At 39.1% G+C, this 21,214-nt stretch overlaps 1 protein-coding gene across 4 annotated transcripts in view; it reads right to left on the reverse strand.

Moving 5' to 3' along the window:
* CCDC149 (coiled-coil domain containing 149) overlaps positions 1-21,214 on the reverse strand; it is a 53,660-nt gene that overhangs the window by 13,192 nt on the left and 19,254 nt on the right. For all 4 annotated transcript variants that reach the window (XM_061379873.1, XM_061379871.1, XM_061379870.1 and 1 more), the window contains exons 4-10: positions 18,433-18,540; positions 11,889-12,005; positions 10,287-10,459; positions 9,112-9,184; positions 7,721-7,805; positions 6,311-6,455; positions 5-81 (exon numbers count right to left, since the gene is read on the reverse strand). In XM_061379873.1, the coding sequence (XP_061235857.1) occupies positions 5-81; positions 6,311-6,455; positions 7,721-7,805; positions 9,112-9,184; positions 10,287-10,459; positions 11,889-12,005; positions 18,433-18,540 (778 nt within the window). The remainder of the gene's footprint in view (positions 1-4; positions 82-6,310; positions 6,456-7,720; positions 7,806-9,111; positions 9,185-10,286; positions 10,460-11,888; positions 12,006-18,432; positions 18,541-21,214) is intronic.

Raw genomic sequence — 21,214 nt, forward strand, 5'->3', positions numbered from 1 at the left:
TAACCTGGAAGACTCCATAACCCAGCAATTTCCAAAGTTCTTAATTTCTTTTCTAGTTCTGCCACTCGGTTACCTAGAATTCTTGGAAAAAGAAAACAAAAACAAAAGCCAGGGATAGTCAGCTGAGATAAGCTTCCTTCTTATACTAAAAAGTCCAATTGCTTACAGACTAGAGCTGAATTTTAAACTTGTTACTTCATTAGTGCACTAAACCTGTACGCGGTCATCTCTTCTCACTAACGGCAATGGGCAACCTCTCCCAGAGTTAAAAGAAAATGAAATACAGTTATCTAATCTATCCCATGGCTTTAAAAAAATGAAACAGGTCTGGGATGTACTGGACATTCAACCTTTGTCCTTTGGTAAAGATGAAGGATAGCAACTCACAATATATCTACTTTCTCACCTGTAAATATGTCTTCCCAGTTATTTTTACTTTCTCTTACAGCAAAAAGCAGAAGATAAAAGCTATGCAGACAAAATACAGAAAACTCAAGACAACATTTAGATTGATTTTTAAATTCTAAACCACAATTTTGACATAGTCCTTTATTCACAGAGGTTTCTCTACCACTAAGATTGCTTAAAATGGCAAAGAATATCTTTTCAACACCATCTTTTCTTTTTGTGCTGAACTCCGTTTTCTACTTCACTAAAAAGCTTCAAGCTCTTTAGTGCCTTTATAACCCTCTCCTAGTTCTCACTGCATTTCTTGGGTCATCTCTTCTTTTGTATCTGATTCCTACAAAATGCTATTTGCAGCTGGCTCTCCTGCAGGATTTAACTTTTAGTCTTAATTCTCTCCCCAGATCAAATGAGAGATTTCTATCTTGCAAAGAAAGCTCTTTTTTCCAATGATTTTTTTGAAAGTGTTTCTCTCACAGGCACAGCAAGTCTCCTGGAGTCAGAAGCCTTTAAATAAATCCCAAACAATACTCAATAGAGTGAGAAACCTGGACGAGGCAGCAATTCTAAACATGATAGCAGAGATAATAGTGAGTTTTACTCATCAAATTACAGCAACGGGATAAGTCAGTTAAATTTGAACTGAATGCTGAGAAGCAGCATATCACAACACAGCTAGGCAACAGCATCTTCCCATGCTCACCTGAGCTGTGCAATACTGCACTGTGTGCTCTCCAATGAGGGCTTTATGCTGCAGACATTTGAGCATACTGGGAATGTCATTACTGACAAGATGGCAAAATCTGGAAAGGACATGAAGAATAGCAAACCCAGCAAATACCAAAGGGGCTAGAAAAACTGATTAACAAGGAGTATTTTTTAAATCTCTACATGAGGGCTCTGCAGTGACACTATAAAAGCCTGTAAGCATTTTAAAGATTACAAAAATATCAACATGAGAGAGAGAATGTAAAAGAGAAATAGAAAGCTTTTAATAGCTATCAAAGAAAGCATTGACAGGTACAAGGGTGTATATCAACTAACAAACAGTCCCATCACATTTACAAGCAAAAGAGAGAAGACATTTGGGAGCAGTTATGTTTATTTCCCCATTGAAACTCAGTAATCAAGTAGGTTACCAAGGTTATGACGGATCTGTTACTGCCTTCTCCAATGGCAATTAAAATTGTTCAAGTCTAGATTTCACTTTCAGAACGCTTTCATCATAAGAGACTCAGCCGTAACAACTCTATTTCCATATCCCAGGGCATACCAGACATCCAGCAACTGCGCTCTGCAGTACAGAGGTGATGGAGAAAGACACAGAGCAACTTTCACGAAGCTGTACTGGGAGCCCACTCCTATCTTTGTGTCTAAGGTCCCACCAAAGTTCAGCTGAAGAACATGGAGCTCCCCTGACTTAGAAGGGCAGGAAACAGAGATTCCATGTCATACTAGCTTATCGAGGGAGATGACAAAACAATGTTGATTTGGCTAATGACCGTCACCACAAATGGGTCACAAATTTAGTACTCCTGCCAGGAAAAGAAAAAATCCTTATTATTTTCATAAGTAGTGCACCAGTAGTTCCAGGGCAGAAAACTGTGGAAAGATACTGCCCTCCCTGTCAGCTAGCCTATCACAGAAAGAAACTCAACCCTCTGCATCAAGCTGAGTTATTGCTACTACTCTTGTTATTCAGACAATAGCAAAGTCATTTTTCTTTTACTTCTCTTAAATGTTATAATTCATTTACCAGGTGTACCACATGATGTCTAAACGTTTTGGACGAAATACATCCTGATAATTCCTGCTGGATCCTCAGAAGAGGCGCTGAGCTATTTTTTAACCTTTGTTGCAGGTTCTCACATAGAAGGATCATTCTGCTGCTCTGAACAATGGTTGGCAAAAAGAGAGGACAATGCTTAACCCTATTCCTTTCCCTCAGGAAGAGAGCAAAATACATTCAGTGGTGTGTATGATTCTAGCTTGCTTCAAGCCACGTTATCTGAAGATAGCTATGGGAGAAATGAACCCTACATAAAGCTGCAAGTTCTTACAGAACCATTTTTTGAAAAACAGATGTGCAAGCAAACCTGAACACCGTGTGACTTATTCCATTCTTTTCTTTCCCCTGTGACCTCCAGATAATTTGCCATCTCCATATGTGAAGATGGACAGAAGCTGTGTAAAGACTGAGCTGTGGTGGCCTGGAACAGCAGGTATTTTTAAAGGGGCTGAATAGGTTGGTAGCATCATATTCCCTAATCTATTTTCTTATCTCTAGCCATAGTGGACCAGATCCTTTGACTAAAGTACAAGGATGATGTTGACAAAGGTGCTGACAGCTATTTCTGTGATTCTCTGGTCATGTGTCTAATCCAACGAGGAAGTTAGTCTAAACCTCCCTCCAGGATAAGGTTTAACAGAAATCTATTTACATAACAGCAGCAATGCTCCCACCTGAATTCAGAAGCTCCCTGATGGCTCTTCCATGCTTCCCAACATACATGGCTGTAATATGAAGGGAGTTGTGCTGATTTACAACACCTGAAATCTATTCACCTCACTTTCAATTTAGATTTTGCTACAGAAGGCATACAGACACAATCACTCAAATATCTGTTAATAGGGTCCGTTACGGTCACGTATCTAGTTCTGTACATCACATGGAAACGTTTACAGACTGACACAATCCTTTTTGTCATTTTGGTCATGACTGAGCTCGCCCAAGTTAGAACTGTTAAAATTAGTCCAATAGACCGAGTAGCAGAGCATCTACTGCTTCTACTGCAATTTCATCTGCCTTACATGGGTTCTGGCGATTTCAGGAATAAACTGCACTAAAAGAACGTCTAATAAACTTTTTACTGCTGGCAGAAGAAAAAAGATTTTTATCCACTTGCTAGGCAGGGTTAGGACTGTTTATTTTTGCATTTCTGTAACTATTTAATCTTGCAACACATTACTGTATAGAGAAATCATTTACAACTGCCTTTTCAAATTAAGCTAATGTGCTTGTGAGGAGAAACATAGGATATTACTTAAACTTAGCAGTACTGGCTACCAATCACCTGGGGAAAATGACCTGTTCTCTTCCCGAACAAATGTTTTTTCTTAAAAGTGGGGCTAGAAAAATAAAGGCTGGATTTAGCCTACTTGTTCCTAGGCACATACTCCCACAGCTCCTTTTATCATGGCACATATTTAGAAAAGCGACAATAATAATAGTGTGTCTGTTCCAAGAGCAAGTGGCAACGGATGTTTTTAACAACAGCATAACGTCAGCAAGTCAACTTCAGCAGCACATCCAAATTCAAATCTACATTTTAAAAACCTACTATCTTGTTATTGCTTCGGTTAATCAGAAACCAAATCTACCATTCTGCTATTGTAAATTTATACAGCCATCTCTCAATCTGCAAGCAACAAAAAAGGTTTTGGCTTTACAGTAGTTAACTGTTTGGAGAAGAGGAAGTTCATACAGTCTGAAAAGTTGCATTTACTGATAACAGAATCACTAACAGGTCAATCATCCATCAAATATCAAACTCAGAATTACCCTGAATGAAACAACTACCCCAAAACCTCACATTCTTTATCCGATAAATCTCACTTTCTTCGAACAACAAAGAGTAATCGTGCCCTCCAAACATGCTCTTTGTGCAGGCAAAGCCAGGCAAACAGGACAGAGAGGTGAAGGAGAAGACTTCTTCTACCTTCCAATTTATGTAAAACTTTTTGTCACTACAATTCTTCCTAGCCCCGTATCTTTCTCAACCTCCTGCTTCGGAGAATGGAGAAGTATCTTCAACAAAAGAGTGCATCTTCTACTAGTACCAGTTTATGGATCTGTTTTACTTGTGCACTCTGACAGATAGGCAGTTTCTTTTCAGAAATCAGCAGTCTTACCTTGTAACTTCTTGAATGGCAGATAAGTGCCCCCAATAACCAGCTAATACACCTCAAAAAAGGGATGTTTTTCCCTGATGTCCTATCTTGCATTTCCCTTTTTCACTTTAGTGTTTTTGTGCCTTAAGTGTTTCTACTTAAAATAGTTCTCATTCCTTCTAGCTTCTTAAAAGCTTTTTTAATCCAACTAAAGCCAAAGGTGACAAAAAGAATGAGCATACCATACAGGAGTGCTGCTGAGGCTCTTCACTCAACTTGCTCAGGATTTATCCTTTCCTTTTCCCCACCTTCCAAAGCACCTTGAATGAATACAGCACTACAGCTCTGAGCGCAGTCCTGACCTGGGAGAGATGAGGACTGTCACCTCCATCTAAGACCTGAACTTCTATTAGGCAAAGAATCCAATTCGTGCCTAATAGATGTTCGTGCACACATCCAATCTCTACTCTCATGGCTATGTATGGCCATTTGGGTATGCAGATGAAAGAATCATATCTCCTTGTGAAAGGAGACCCATACTCAATAGTTGAAAGCCACACAGTGGTATCAGAAAGTGAAGCCATCATGCAGTGATACCGTTGAGAGATACAAAAATTAAGAAAGAAGGTTGTTATAGGCAAGAGTATGCAAACTAGAACACTGAGTAATGATACAGTATCTGCATGTAAAAGGCTGGTTATACCTGGAATAACAAATAACAAGCAAAAGTTGTTCCCTGAATGTTTTCCTTCTGATGTTACACTAGCAGTGAGAAGGGAGTGAGCAGGTGTTAGCCCTTCATTAGCACTGCTCAGCACAAGAACTCTTCTTGCATTCCATGACACACTTAACATACATGAACTGACGGAGCTGCCATCAGTTAGGTATGGGCTACATTTTCACTGCTTTAGTCTCCCTTTAGGCATTTGCTTTCTCAAGAGTATTAAGAGTGGCTATAAACTGCTCCTTTACTTCTATTGCTACATCACTAAGAATAATGCAACAGAGTCTGCCTAGTATCAGAGTTATCAATTTTCAAAATGAATCATCTATTCTAGTGCAATACATTTTACTTCGGTACTATTCCTTCCTTTCATGAAAGATGTCTGCTCATTTCTGGCATCTGGTCCTGATGTGCTTTTGAGAAGCCTGAATAACCTCTGATTACCAGTACTGACTCAGTGGTAAAGAAATAGAAAAAAAAAAAAGGGGGGGGAAAAAAAGGGGAAAAAAAAATACCCCTGAACACAGAATCATGAACTCTTCCCTAGCTCTGATTTTCAGACACTGTGTAAGGACATGAAGAATGCCAGAAAATGTGTCAAAAATGATTACATTCTGCCATGATAGGAGCTGTGCAAGGCACAAAGAATTCTACTGATGAGTAGAACAGCTGAGGGTAAACAAACTCTCCCTGAAAGTTCAGTTCACATTTAAAAAAACAAATCACACAGTAGCAATCCAACCATGTTTATCTTCTCCAAATTTTGGCAAAGTAACTACAGGAGCAACAGCTATCATTTGAATGACACACAGGCTGCTAGCCTGTGACAAATGTTATGCTAAAACCTTTCAGATCCTTTTCTAGGTGCAACATTTACTATGCCCGCAGTGTTCATTACCAAATTCCTACAAACTGGTAACAACCCATTACCACATACCTTCTCCAGTTCATCAAGGGTGTCCCTCCTCCCAGCTGCTTTTCTTTAGCCCTCCCTATGACTACCTGCTGCAAGTCCCCCCCGTGTTATTGTGGTTTATCTTAAATCTCAGCAGCAAACCTTGTCCAGTCAAGGCAGACAGGTCTCTTGTCAACCCCAGACTTTACTTTGAAAATGTAACTTTTCTCTAAACACATACTTGATCTTAAAACCTAAAGAACACACCAGTTAACGATGACAATGAATTTTCTGTGAAAATGGACCTTCTTTTGCATTTCCTTGAAACTCTCACAAAACCATGACTTGCCCTGAGCTTGGCAAGTTCTATTTTACTTAGAATTCATGCAACCTACTTGTTGGTTTGCCTTTGGTGTTGTATGACCATGTTTTTCTCATGAATAGTTTCCAGCAATGCAGTGGCCAGGGATTTGAGATCTGAAATGGACTGTGGTGTGGCTGGTAGGCTACATCCATGATCCTCCGACAACAGCTCTTGGACTGTAATATTAAAAACACAAATGAGTTTTGGTTTCTCATGTAGAGAGACATGACACAAGCATTTACTTAGCATTAGAGAACTTTCTCATTACTGAAATTAATATAGATATTGTTCCTTTCACTTACAATCAAACCAAAAGCCCAGAAATGTAATCTCTAGCTGGCATAAAGATGGTGGCTTTCTAAGCTGATCATTATTCCACAGCAATTGCCAGAACAAATACAAGCAGACATACCTTAAGTTAACTTAACTCTGCTTTTGTAAAATTATTTTTGTTCAGAGGGAAACAAGCTCATTCTTCTATAGGCCTACAGATCAGTAAAAATCAGTCATTTCTCTCCCACTTACATTAGAACATAAGCCCACAAAGAAGCTCTTATATTACTTTTAAGAATAATTACATCCTTCAGGTTATTGAAGACTAATGCTAAAATATAGTCAACTGTGAACTTTTCCTCTGCAGCTTTTAGAGCCTGTACCCCTCAACTATATCAGACAGTTTGCTAGTATCGTTAACTTCTGTAACTAGAATCTGGCTGCGCCTCTTTTTGTATATTATTTATCTGTATGTATGAAAGTACATGGAGAAGAGGACAGAAGAGAAGTCAAAAAGAGAACAGCAAGTTTCAACCTACCATGACAAATGCTACTGATCTTGTGTGTATGAATATACCAACACCTAACAGTAGGGTGCCAGGTGTACAGTTTTGCTCAAAGAATTTTCTCTTCCCTTTTCTTTCCTAACCTTGGTATTTTCTTTCAAAGTTGGAAAAAGAGATTACTCCATTTTGCTACCCATGAAGCAACATGGGACAAAAGGCTTTCCTGCAAAACATCAGAATGTAAAAGCTTCTAAAAACAGTAGAAGAAAACCTGACTTAGGGCCCCTCCTCTGCCACCTAGTCTATGAATTGACTAGGAATACAAATTGTGATTACCATTCTTAGCAGAGCAAAGAGATGAATAAACAAGTTATTTGTCAGGGTAAAGTTGCAGAAAGGTTTACAGATTTTAAAGAAGGTAAGACTGGCAGGGGAGAGAATGAATGACAAAAGAGTAACAAAAGGAGCAGCAGTACTGAAGAGGTAAATTTCATACTCTCAAGTCAACTGAGAAAAGGACAAAAAATTAACACATAATAATAAACAGGAAAGAGAAGAAAGATTTTGATATGGCTGGTAAGGAAAGGGTTACTGAAATTAAGGGGTAAGACAGAAGGAGGAAGGACTTCAGTAGGATAAGCAACACCATGCTGCACTGGTACCTTGCTTTGCAGACAGGACTCCAGTGAGAGCACTGCTACTGGATCTACCATGAGCCTTTGAATTCTTTCGTCTCTCTAGCGCAGTCTAAGGAAACAACAAACATCATGTTTAGAAAAACAGTAGCCAACAAACCCTTTCGTTAAGAGTAAAGAAATTGGAACTTTGTATTTTGGTCTCAGAACAACTCTACAGGCCCTTGAGCTTACACCCACAGTAACTCATGGGAGTGTGATCCCTGGAGTACTGCTGTCCAGCCAGAACGGTCTTTGCAATGTTACAAAGACTCATTCTATCTGACTGCTCTTTACCGTAGTCCCACCCATCCACAACCCCAATACATTTTTAAGACTTGCCTACTGTTTAATCGTCTGAGTGGCAGTGAATATACTACAGTATCCTGCAGAGAATAACAGTTGGGAACAAAAACAAACTTTTCCCAGCATTTCTTTGGCTAGGCTTCAAAGGGAAAGCTCAGGCTCCTCTATCAGTTTCTAGAAGCTCTTTTAGTAGCAAATACTGACTTTCAGGAATTAGCAGCAGAATGATCCTGCTACAGAAGTCCAGCTCTTCCAAAACAACTGCAGTTCTGTGAAACTGAGTCCACCAAGATGCTCACTTCTCACCAATAAACTAACACACTCCAAGACACCCAAGTCATAAGTGTGAACAGACACTGAAATCGGTACTTTGAGGAGCTTTGTTCACACACAAAAAGCAATTAGTGCTGTGACTGTTTCATAGTGACCTAAATGGTTAAGAAGTCCTATTGACAGTCCTAAGACAACCCTTCTCATGCCCTGATAAGCAGCCCTCCTTCTCCCACACCCCAAAATCACTTGCAGAAGAAAAGAGAGTGCGTGACTTCAGGAAAAGCAACAGTATTTTCCCATCAGGATTCAGTCCTGAAGGTTTCATGCCAAACAGCATGTATCTTAAGCCAGGAATGGAAGAACAGTCAAGACTTAGCAATCATTAAGACATCGGAAGAAATGTGTGGCCACTGGGGAACAGGGAAAGATGCCTGCTTGTGACAGCAACACAGCTGCAGTCATTCACCACACACTGCATGACATGCTACTTTTTCTCTACCATCAGGCTGGAAGGCTGATCACCCTCCCAGCAGGAGGAGAGCTTCAACACAGAACTTAAAAATACTTAATTCATTTTTCTAAATACTCAGTGTGTAGCCTTTTGTACTACATCAGCTAAGAAGCCTACAAGGAAGACTGAGCATGTAATATGTATACATACTAATATGGTCAGAATGTTAACGATGAATTTTTCTTTGAAGACACAGTTTTGTTCTTTAAATGTGTATGAACATGAAAATGAACAATAACCTCTGTGAACAATGAAGCACAGTTTAGATGATAGACTGAAAGGATCTTACCTTATATTTAGTAATATTAGACTTCAGAAGGTTGACTTCCTCTTGAAGTTGTTTTAATCTTTCTTGAAGATACCTGAGAAAGAAACGTAATCCTTTACTTCATGTTACCTTCAAGTACTGCCTCAAGCGCTCCCCTTTACGATTTGGCATGTCCTGTCTTTGAACTACTGAGGGTTTTTTTCCCTCTGCAGTTCTGTGAGGGATAAAATAACAAAATCTTACTGCTCTTGACCCCATAAAACTTTAAGTAGGGAAACAAATGGCATCAGGAAAGGAGGCTGCTCCTTGGTTCAATTTGTCAAGCATGATGCACAACCATTTTATATCAGTCCTTAGGTTTCGGGGCAGGGAAGCTAAAAGGTTGTATTTATGGCTAGATGAAATAGAAAGCATTTAGTCGTGTCCTCTGTACTTGAAGGTTTGTGAGATGGACACATGAAGATTTGTATATATGTCAACACAAGACTCAACTATGCAGAACATTTGCATTGCAGTATCCATCACTTACATGGCACTTCTCATTAGCAATCACAAAGTAGAAAATTTAACAGTATAGTTGAAAAAATGGTATAACTGAAATAGTACAGTTCTTCCTAATACAGTTTATGCGCTTGGATTAGATGGCTATTTCCACATAGGAAAATAGCTTTTTCATGTATAAAGGGTTTCTGAAATACCCTCTTTCAATGTAGTGCAACTGCAACTGAATTAGGGTTTGTGAAAATTTAACTATTTCATACAAAAAAAAAAAAAATCATCTCACTGCCAAGGAAGCAGGAGGCTTAAATTGATACAGAACTCTGTAGGCCACCAAAACAGAAATGAAACCCTGGAGTTGCTGGGAGGCAGCAATGCCTGTGGTATTACACTCTCCTATCTGAAGTACAAGTCTCTATAAATGGAAAGCGTCTTACAAGATCTATTTAACATTAAGGCAATTGTTGGCATTAAGGGAGGTGTCTGCCATGGCTCTGTCAGTGACTCCGGTCTGTCACTGACTCTTAACAGAGACCATAAACCACATTTTTTTCCCAAGCAAGTGGCAAAAATATCTGTTAACTTTTATTCTTGGATCTATTTGATCTGAAGTTTTGTTGTGACTGACTTCCTGGTGCTCCTATCAAAGCAATACACTGCTTGCTCTAGGGTAACAGTAAGGTTTGCAGTGCACTCACCTGTTCTCCATACACAGAGCATCTATGTCAATGATACGGTTTTCATGCCCTCCTAAGACATGATTAAGTTCTTGGTTTAGTCTGTCAGACTTATCCTGGTAAAAAGAGCGTTCCTCTTTCACATCTTGTAACTCATCCAGTGCAGCCTGAAGATCGTATCTCAGAGTCTCAATCTGAGAAAAAAAAGGAGAGCTGTATGACTATTTTGACATTTAAACAAACAACTACATAGCACCCAAACTGAAAACAACAGCACTACACTGCACGTCTGAACAGGATAGATACTGGACAGTTAAAAGTCTTTCCAAAGCTCATAACCCCTAGTACTTTTACTCTATTTTAGTATTATTTGATTAATTTGAAGTTAAGTAACTTTAGCAGTTAAACTTGTTTTACAAAACTTCTAGAAAACAATTAAAATGTAACAGCAAAAGAAACCTTAATCCGTACTACGCTTCTGCTACAAACATATGAAGCTGGTTTTAGCATGTAATTTTTAGGAATTGTGGAATGAACTCAACTGAGGAAGAATCTGGCAAATTTGGAGGATGATAAAGTCTGTAAGGGGGAATATATACTAATGTACTAATTTGAGCAATAAAGTTCCACAGAACAGGAAAAAGAACTACAAAAAACTATAAAATAAGCCAGCATGGAGCTGACAGAGTAAGCTTTGCTATAGCAAAAAGGTGAAGGAGTGCTCCTTCAAGAATAAAGAGCTTCAAACTTCCAAGAGGAAGAAACAGAGAGTGTGAGAAAAGTCTGCAATGAGTTGAGAAGTCTCCACTGGCACCTAAGGAAACACTGGTAAGTCAGGAAGGAAAATAGAAGACCATGTGAAAAGAGGCCAGATGATGAACAGGGAGAATGTGAGCTTGGGAACAAAGGTATCAGAGAGAATTACATTGGAAGAAGACCAAGTGCAGCCAACAGTCCTTCTGGCAAGCTAAAGTAGCACTGCACTCGAGTGATCACTGAAAAACAAGAAATACACCTTCTCCTGGATTACAGAATGGCTTGTTCAGGGTGGAACAGGTACAAATGAATTCATGAACACAACCCCCCAAAATTTTACAGAAAGCTATCTATCAGGATTAGGGAAGCAGTCTGATGAACTGGGTGCTGCATGGTACATAGTATTAATACAGACAGGGAAAAGAGGCATGGCGCAAGAAATTTTCAAAAGACAAAGAAATAGCCAGGAGGTAGGAGGAAGAGGAGACTAACAACACAGTACATTTAGGAGTTGCATCAGCCACCACATATTGTGTTAAATACTTGTAACAGCTTTCACTAATAAGTCTCTTTCATCAACATGCATCGACAATATTCAATTGTCACAAGTTGTTGCTGCACATTATAAAAAGGGGAGATCCAATAACCTAGAGAAGAAATTCCTGGGAGTAGGAAACTCACTCTAACTATGCATGCATGCTTAAGTTAGGGCTCAGTAACAACTATTTCAGTAAAAATCCCAACATCCTCACCACTATTTGCAATGTTAATCAGCTACCAGCCTTCCAAACACAACAGAAGCAGTAATTTACTTGTGACAGCACTAGCTCTTTAAAACACAACGATATATGCCCATTTAGTTATTACTTGTTCTCGAGCCTTCTCCAGTTGTTGAACAAGGTCCTCCCGTTCATGTGCTGCAAAGTGGCGAGCCCCAACTTCATCATCTCCAAGTCTTTGCTTTGCTATTGTCATTCGAAGGAGCTGACATTACAAAAACAGATTTGGTAAGCAAGAGAACACAGGCTATAGCATCACAGTACATTTGCATTAGGAAGAGCAAAGCTGTTACAGAATTCATCTCTTCTGGGCCAAACAGCTGGTATTATTTAAACCAGAGGGAATTTTCTGAGCTGAAGACTCAATCTTGTTCTCAGTGAAAACTTCCAAACACACAAATCATCAATGGGAACTGAATTAGCCCCTGCAACAATAGTCACTGGAGTACACAAAGATGAAAAACCAAATAAACACTGACACCTGACCAATGTTTTTAAGGAGTGACAGGATCTAATCCTGGTCAGACTAAAACTAGAGAATTCTCAGAAAGCCATTTTGAGATGTAAATCTTAGAACTCTCTGCAGCAGAGATCTCCTACTTAAGAATAAAAAGGCACAAAGTGGCTTGCTCAGCTTCATCTTCTGATACCACTTAAAACCCCACTGTGCCACATCAGTGCAGAATTTGCATTAACAGCTGCTAATACATTTTCTTGTGAGTTGTATTTTTCATCTACTCACAAAAGTTAATTCATTTTAACATGAATTAACAAAAAAATAAGCCAACAACAGGAAGACCTGGACAAACGCTAAACAACTAATGAACTCATGAACTTTGTGACTGCTGAAAACAGCCTGACTTGAATTAATACACAGTTACATTTGATATCCAAAGCAAAAAGCAACTACCTTTTAAGAATCATGGAGCATTAAAATAACAATCTATAAGGCATTCAGCATTTACAGTTGTTTATGCTGAGCAAAACAAGGCAAAAGTGTTGCCTCCCCATGGCCTCATTTGTAGGAGCTTCACAGAGACTAGAGAAACCCACCACAATAACCAGCCTGACCTTCCCCGTATCTTTGACTGCACCAAGGAATTAATGTACATCATTATATTGCAGAGTTAGAAAAAAAAAATCAATCTTCTGAAGTAGAAGACTGTACATTAAAATCTATCTTTGGTATTTATGGGATGCCAGTCACCATAGCTGCAATGTGCCAATTAAAATCCTGCTGATGCAAGACAGACTACCAAAATCATCCTTCGCACTTATTTCAGCTCCAGTTCAGTGCAAGTCACTGAAGCTAGTACAACTTGATCTGATAAGCACTTCACTTGTTCAGGGAAAGCTATGCCCCCAAAAGTAACTGGTTTTGGCAAACTAAATTTCCCTATCCCCACAGGGAAAGTGCAGACCACTGCACAGTTAGTAAGGCTGAATGGATCCTAGGAGATGTAATTCCTATTAATTTCCTTATCAAAACAAGTCAAACAAAAAAGCAATTAGCAAATCCTGGAATGGCTTCATAGCTATGGGATGTTAGCTTTTTTTTAACGCTAAAAGGCTGATGAACAAAAGGTATAGTAATGTGCTTTAATTCATAGAATCATAGAATAGTTAGGGTTGGAAAGGACCTTAAGATCATGCAGTTCCAACACCCCTGCCATGGGCAGGGACACCTCCCACTAAACCTTGCTACCCAAGGCTCTGTCCAACCTGGCCATGAACACCGCCAGGGGTGCCACAGCTTCCCTGGGCAACCTATTCCAGTGCCTCACCACCCTAACAGGAAAGAATTTCTTCCTTATATCCAATCTAAACTTCCCCTGTTTAAGTTTTAACCCATTACCCCTTGTCCTGTCATTACAGTCCCTAATGAAGAGTCCATCCCCAGCATCCCTATATGCCCCCTTCAGATACTGGAAGGCTGCTATGAGGTCTCCACGCAGCCTTCTCTTCTCCAGGCTCAACAGCAACAACTTTCTCAGCCGATCTTCATATGGGAGGTGCTCCAGTCCCCTGATCATCCTCGTGGCCCTTCTCTGGACTTGTTCCAACAGATCCATGTCCTTTTTATGTTGAGGACACCAGAACTGCAGACAGTAATCCAAGAGAGGTCTCACAAGAGCAGAGGGGCAAGATCACCTCCTTTGACCTGCTGGTCACACTCCTTTTGATGCAGCCCAGGATGCAATTGGCTTTCTGGGCTGCAAGCGCACACTGAAGCCGGCTCATGTTCATTTTCTCATCGACCAACACCCCCAAGTCCTTCTCCGCAGGGCTGCTCTGAATCTCTTCTCTGCCCTGCCTGTAGCTGTGCCTGGGATTCCTCCAACCCGGGTGTAGGACATTGCACTTGGCATGGTTAAACTTCATGAGGTTGGCATCAGCCCACCTCTCACGTGTGTCAAGGTCCCTCTGGATGGCATTCCTTCCCTTCAGTGTATCAACTGAACCATGGTGTCATTGGCAAACTCGCTGAGAGCACACTCAATCCCACTGTCCATGTCACTGACAAAGATGTTGAACAAATTCAGCTAGATTAATTCAATTTCTAGAATCTCTTGCTAGTGACAGAGGCAGTAAGAAACAAATGTAAGTAACATTTTGAGGACTTAATCTTGCTCAGAAAAACTGGAAATGGGAACAGGAAAATCACACTTTACTAATGCCTCCAATGCCTGCAGCAGAGCAGAACTTCTGCGTACGCTCGGCACCAGGCTAGGAACTGGATCAGAGCTGTGACTCATGCACTATGACCAACTCTCCACTAGCCCGGGAGGGGGTGACGCAGAAAATGCAGTTATAACTTCAAGCAATTATTATTTGCAATGTCAGAGTCTGCCAATGAAAGGAGAACTCTCTATTTACTACTGATTTTGAAACAAAAAGTATAAGGAAAAAAAGCTATGAAGTCTTATGAAAAGAATGCTGCAGGAATCCAAATTCAGCCAGTAAAAGTAGCATTCTAAACATACATAAAGTAAAATACCAATCCATAAAACAACAGAGTGCTTCTTGCAGACAGTTGGCCAATCAGGGAGTTGACAGGGCAGAACAGGCCAAGTCCTTTAATTCTGCATTGCTAATGTTTCATGAGGAAGAACCACCTGCCATAAAATTCTCCCCTGAAAATGCTGTGACCCAAAGAGACACTAAGTGTTATGCCAGAGCATTAAGGGTTTATTTCACATATTAGTGCTTTGTTATAAACTTTATACACCTGCCCTCTGGCTGCTGTATTTTTATTTCAGTCATTCAGGAATCACTGAGGAAAAGAACGTTCAAGTTTATTTTGCAGCTAGAGAACAGGTTAACGCTACCCCTCGGGATTCTGTGAACAGCAGCCACAGCAGAGTGGATTTAAATTAATGGCACTTTATCAGAGATAGCTCCTGTTTGTGAAGAACCCATGGATTGTTAACCAAAACAATCCAGTGCTGCAAGCCACTAGTCTTTATTATTTTAATACCACAGCTTTTTCTTAATCAGTGTCCACTAAAATAATGACTTATAAAATAGCAACTCTGTAACAGCCCAACAATGCCCCAAACCGGCTTCATTGCAATAGCTGCTGGGCAGGCTAGGAGTCCACAAACAATGCCTGTGCCCAAGCTGTACATTCCTGACTCGCAATAAAACATGCAGAAAGGAAAGGGAAACAAGCAAAACCAGTAAATTCTTTGTGGAAGGCAGAAACCATCGTGCTTACGCAGTCAGTGACTGCAACTGTCTTCACCACGGTGTCTACAAAATCTTAAGAAGTGGACCAGAACTATGCAAATTTGCTACTTTAAGTCCCAGTTCTGCCAAGACATATGCACCACATTTCACATTTCGCACTGCTGCTGCATGAATGACTGTCTGCCTTATAATAACAAACTGTCAGTAACACAGCAGCCATTATTTTCCATGCATCTTCCTCTTTCTTAGCACTGCCCTCGACAGCTTACAAAACCATTTTTTTGTGTGGGTAGGCATTCAACTGAAGGCAACTGAGTCATCTAGTCTTCCAGAAGCCTCTAGCTTCTCTTACGCTTTCTATTTTTACCCTTTTACAAGAGAGAATTAGATTTCCTAACTATCTTCTCCTAAGTTTCAGTAATTGTTCCAAGCATGGCTGCCAGAACATTAGGAAGAAAAAAGGTTTACAAATAACTATCATAAACACAGAATAGTCTTCATGTGTCAGAGCTGGTAAGAGATTGTGATCAATCATAAAAATAAATAGTCTTAGGTATCTCTTGGTGGAGCACTGCAGTCTATTGCTGTGTTTCTCAAACTGCAGCAACAAATCCTTCCAGAAACTGCCTGAAAAAGTTTTATTATCTGTGCCAACAGAATTCTAGTTGAAATTAAAGGAAAAAAACAATCCAGTTAAGCCAAATGAAAGTAATTTGTTATTGCTAACTAATGGCATATTTCTTGTGATTCCAGCAAGTAAAATGTCACTAGCTTAAGGTCTTCTTGTTAATCCAAGTGACTGTATCCTACTAGCAGCAAACACTAAAGTGGTGAAAAACAAGTTAAGGCATCAAAACATTCCCTTATCGATAAGAGCTAATGTGTGATATTTAAAGAGGTTTTTTCTTTTTTGGTCCTACAAAGCTCTTGCCACCCAGTGACAAAGCCTGTATGAGTCACCCCTGCTCAGACACAGGCAGAATTGTTCATCCATAAGCAGCTTCACTTGCTGCAAAAGCAGCTGTTTGTTCATCTCTTGCCAGAAGTAAGGTTGACGTAGACCAGCTGGGCATGATGCCCTCCCTCACTCTGGAAAAAGCAGAGAGAAGAATGCAGGGAGAAAATGTAAGAACAAGCAAATTATTATAGTTCTTTGTTTTTGTATATACCATGCATTATCTGGACTCCAGTGCCTGAAGTAACCCAGCTGCCAGTACAGGAGAACTGATGAGCAGAACAGAATGGCTTCAGGAACAAGCCTAGAATTTTATCACGGAAGCTAGGAGGGAGCAAAATCTGACACAGGAGGAGCGTGTTAAATCCCTCAGAGAGATAGCAATGCTTTTTTAGGCACTTCAAAACCCAGCAACCTGACTAAAATAAGCTCTATTTCTCATTTACTAGGAAAGTGAAGAATGTGTTCCAAAAATGAAAATCCTAGTCTAAATTAATCCCTGTCTGATGCAGTCCCTTCCTCCCCCTCTTTATTTAGTGATGCAGTATTCTGCACCTTTGGGAAAGAGGCATGGTGGGCAGAATACCTCTTTTTGTATTTTTCCATTCGTTGTGAGGATTATGATTTTAAATTCATGCTGAGAATACAGATGTTACAAAGATGACCAGCTAATATCAAGTGAACCTACAGAGGCAAATCTAAACAAAGCCAGTTCAAGCACAGAAAAGCAGGCTCTGTGTCACCTAGATTGTATTGTTATAAGCAACTAGAATAGGTACATAACCTTGATATTTACATATGCCATAGTTTTACTACCTTTGTGTTCTCTTTACTTACAAACCCTTGTTATCTGTTCAGGACTGGCTTGGGAAAGGCTGTATGGCATAATATTGATACTGAAGAACTGTAAGGCACTGTCTTCTACACTGTAACATAGTTGAAACAATAACACGCAAATGAAAAGAAACACTGAGAAAGCTGGTCTTTGAATTCAGACTTGAGCAAGTGACAGTGAATGCTGTGCATGCTACAAATTCAGGTCTTCCTTGACCCTTTCCCAGCTCCCTACACACCTTCAAGGTAGTCTTTCGTGATAAATAATGAGTAAAACTTCATTACCATGATATACTTGAGTTTAAAATAAAATAAGTTAAAAAAACAAAACCAAACCAAACATCCGAATAATTAAAAGCTGCATCATTTTTATTCACATTTTTAAATCCAGGAACTTTAAACCGTAGTTGAGGAAGGAAAGTTATCATTCATTATTTGTTTCATTTTTTACTTCGTTAACCACCTCGACTCTCAAATTCAATCTCTCACTAGTTTGATCTCTGAATGTACTTTTGCATACAGCTCCAGCTGTGAATGTTACACACATTTGGCTTGAGTTTAAATATTTCAATTAACAGAGACAACAGGAGTTTGATTAATACCAAATGGCAGATTTTGAGCAATGTTCCATATAACTCGCTAAATTTAGCAATAAAATATATTGGTTATGTAAGGTTAATAGGATGAGGGTTTAATACAAAGCTCACTGTATATGTGATCAACTCCTCCATATTTCTGAAGGGAAGAATTATGCCTCCCCTGGTTTCACAATCTACAAAAATCTTGCATTTTCATTGAAAAAAAATAATTATCACATGATTAAGACAACATGTTTATCTGTACTTATTTGTAAGAGGAAATACCACTAATAAATTTTATTAAAAAGAGAAAGAACTGAGAGCATTAAAGGAAGGCTAGGTACAAAATACATAGCTAAAGACAATGGAGCAAAAGCAGCATACAAAAATAATAAACTACACTTACTTGTATCCTCTACAAGCTTCTTTTCTACTGTTTTGAGCATTTACTGTAATCAAAGTACTCTAGAAGTTCTGTTACCCTTTGTTTCATTTGTTTTCCTAAGAAGTAGATACAAAACTCCAACCCCGTTTGCACACTCCATGCCATTTACTGATAACAAAAGTTGTAATACCTTATTGTCCCCTTGTACTTCTCCTAGTCTCTGCTGAAGCTCTCTAATCTCTTCTCCAAGATGTTTGTTTCGATCTTGAGCCTCACTCAGTAGTTGAGCAAGATTTGCCTAAAAAATAGTAAATATCAGTCAGAAGTTAATGCCTATGGAGAGAAGTATAAGTGCTGATTGAAAAGAAACCCTAGGCTTACTTCTTATCTGCCAACAATCTTCAATTGTTGTTGGTACCCGGACATCATGCTTCATTAGAGAAATAACAACAAAAGTCACCAGAGTTCCTTTAATAGTAGCAAAGACATACAGCATATGTGCATGCACACTCCCAGAACAGCACACAAACCCCAGACAAGACAAAGGGGAAGCATCCATGCTAGTTCTGGTATCTTGGTATCTTGGCTGGTGGGAAAAGCAAAATACAGAGTACTTTGATAATATTTATACAACGTTGCCAAAATAACAGTTTTAAACTTGCATATAATTAGACAAAAGCCACAGCTGAGAAATAATTATTATATAATTAAACTCCCTTACAGTGCTTAGCGCAGATTCCCAGCCAGTAAAGAGGATGCCAGCCAGAGTCCCTACCCCTGTATGGTGCTGTACCATGGATATCTAGTAGCACAAAGCTTCAAATGGGATGTTAGCTACTATGTAGATACCCAGAAAAATAAAGGTGAAAGCTAGAGATTAATAAGCAAACCCTCCCCCCCACTCCCCCCCCCCCCCCAATAATCCAGGTCAAAAGTTACCATACACATTAACCTACTGAGTTAGGATGGCAAGGGGTCTAGACTACAATTTTACAATTAACACTTTGATCACTAACAAAAAAAACCCAAATGCAATCACCTCCTTTCCTATGATATCTGAAAATATAACAGTAAATACTACAGATAAATTGATTGTATTTTATCCTAAAAATATCTCACGAATACACAAACATTGACACAGCACAGGAAGAGCCCACCACTGATAGCTCTTCAGGGAGATAATCACAGTGGCTAATGTGCAGCCTTTCAAGACATTGCCTATGGACAGCTACATGTGTCATCCACTGCCATAATCTGAAGAGTATAAAAAGAAATGAAAAAAAGAATTTTCAGATCTTCTAAGCATGACTTTGTAAAGCCTCACAAGTGAATATTTCTAAGCTACGTACTTCCTGGGTTTGAGGCCAATGCATCAGATGATTGTTCCTAGCCCTCTCTTGATATTTTAGGTTCAGTTTTAGATTTCCTACTTGCTGTGCTCTTTCAACTGCCCCATTTCTCTATTTTGATCTCTCTCTTCCTTTTTCAGTCCTGCTCTTATACTCAGTCATTCTCAGTACCACTTGACAGTCTCATAGGATGTTTTTGTGAGGTTTACATTTTAAATGAGGCATCTAATAGCCATTCCTGCAATTTTTGCCCTTATTTACTAACAGCTGCTATTTCAACACGTCCTGTTTTATAATTAAAAGAATCATTAACATGAATATATTAACATGAATATTAACATCCATATATCTATGCGTGTATCTGGGCATTTGCAAGATGAGACTACTAAACTATTAGATTATCATCAACTGGAACTTTGGTATGCTACTATATGATGACACTGGCTTCAAATTCCCACTGGTCTAAACCAACAATAGCTTCAAACTTTAAACAGGAAAAATAACTTGAGAAACTGTAATCCTATCTGATGAACAACAAGCCTAATTCACTGCTACAGCTTCTGTACTTCTGGTGCTTCGAGCTCAAAGGTTCAGAAGAAAATAAAGTAAGTTTCCCCACAGTTTTGGAAGAGATTAAAACATTTTTTTAAACTACTGATAAACCTAAAGACTGCAAATAAATAATTTGGGAAAACAGTGTAATAGAAAAAAATGTAAACAGCCAACTATAGGGCCAAAATTAAGCTGCCTCTAGTTTTGTTTTCAAGCCAGCAACCATTCAAACAGTGCAAAAGGTTCTTCAAGTGTGCTTTGGTGTACTGAGTTCATTTTTTAGTGCATGTTCAACAAAAGTGTAATATTCATATACTGAATCAATCGAGGAGTTTCAGAACACAGTCAATCAATGGTTTTGAGAGGTACTTCTTAATGGCTGCTTAAAAGAAAGAAAACAACCTGTTTGCAGGAAATTGTATTTAAACTGAAGTATCTGTGGCTACTGATCAGATGCCTTTTTGTTAAAAAAAGGTGACTTTCAGTAAAGAAACTCAGTAAAAAGCAACATGATTTGCACAAACCTTTCTGAAACAATTCAACTTATAAAGTCCTTTTTATGACTAATTTGAACAACTCTTAATGCAATAGCACATGTAATTTCAACATCTGGGAAGAACTCAAACTCACTAATAAGTGTTTACAGCCATACCACCAGGACTCTAGCAGTCTGTAGTCAAAACCCAGCTCTCAGCAACCACAGAAAAGGCATTACCATGCCTATACTAAATCTTCCTGCTCAGATTTATTTCCTTTAAAACCATTTCTCTGGGATTGCAATTCTATGCTGAATTTTATTTGTCAGTCATATAAATGACTTAATGTGACAAAAACCTTTATACTCGAGATATGGATTTTGGAGGAAACATTAAACAGAGAATTTTAGATACCAAAAAAAAAACAACAACCCAGCCTCATTTAAGCATTATAAGAGCATTACAATGAGCTAAGAACAGAATAACTCCTTAATGCAAAGCTTCCATTATACTTCTGTTAAACTAAAACAACCTAGCCTTGTCACAGAAGTAGTCTCCAGTAATTATTCATTTCCCTGGCTTAGGGGTTCCATAC

This window comes from Neopsephotus bourkii, unplaced genomic scaffold (genome assembly GCF_033783945.1).
Source record: "Neopsephotus bourkii isolate Nb327-2 ecotype Australia unplaced genomic scaffold, CSIRO-AGI_Nbou_v1 NB_1780, whole genome shotgun sequence".
NCBI lineage: Eukaryota > Metazoa > Chordata > Aves > Psittaciformes > Psittacidae > Neopsephotus > Neopsephotus bourkii.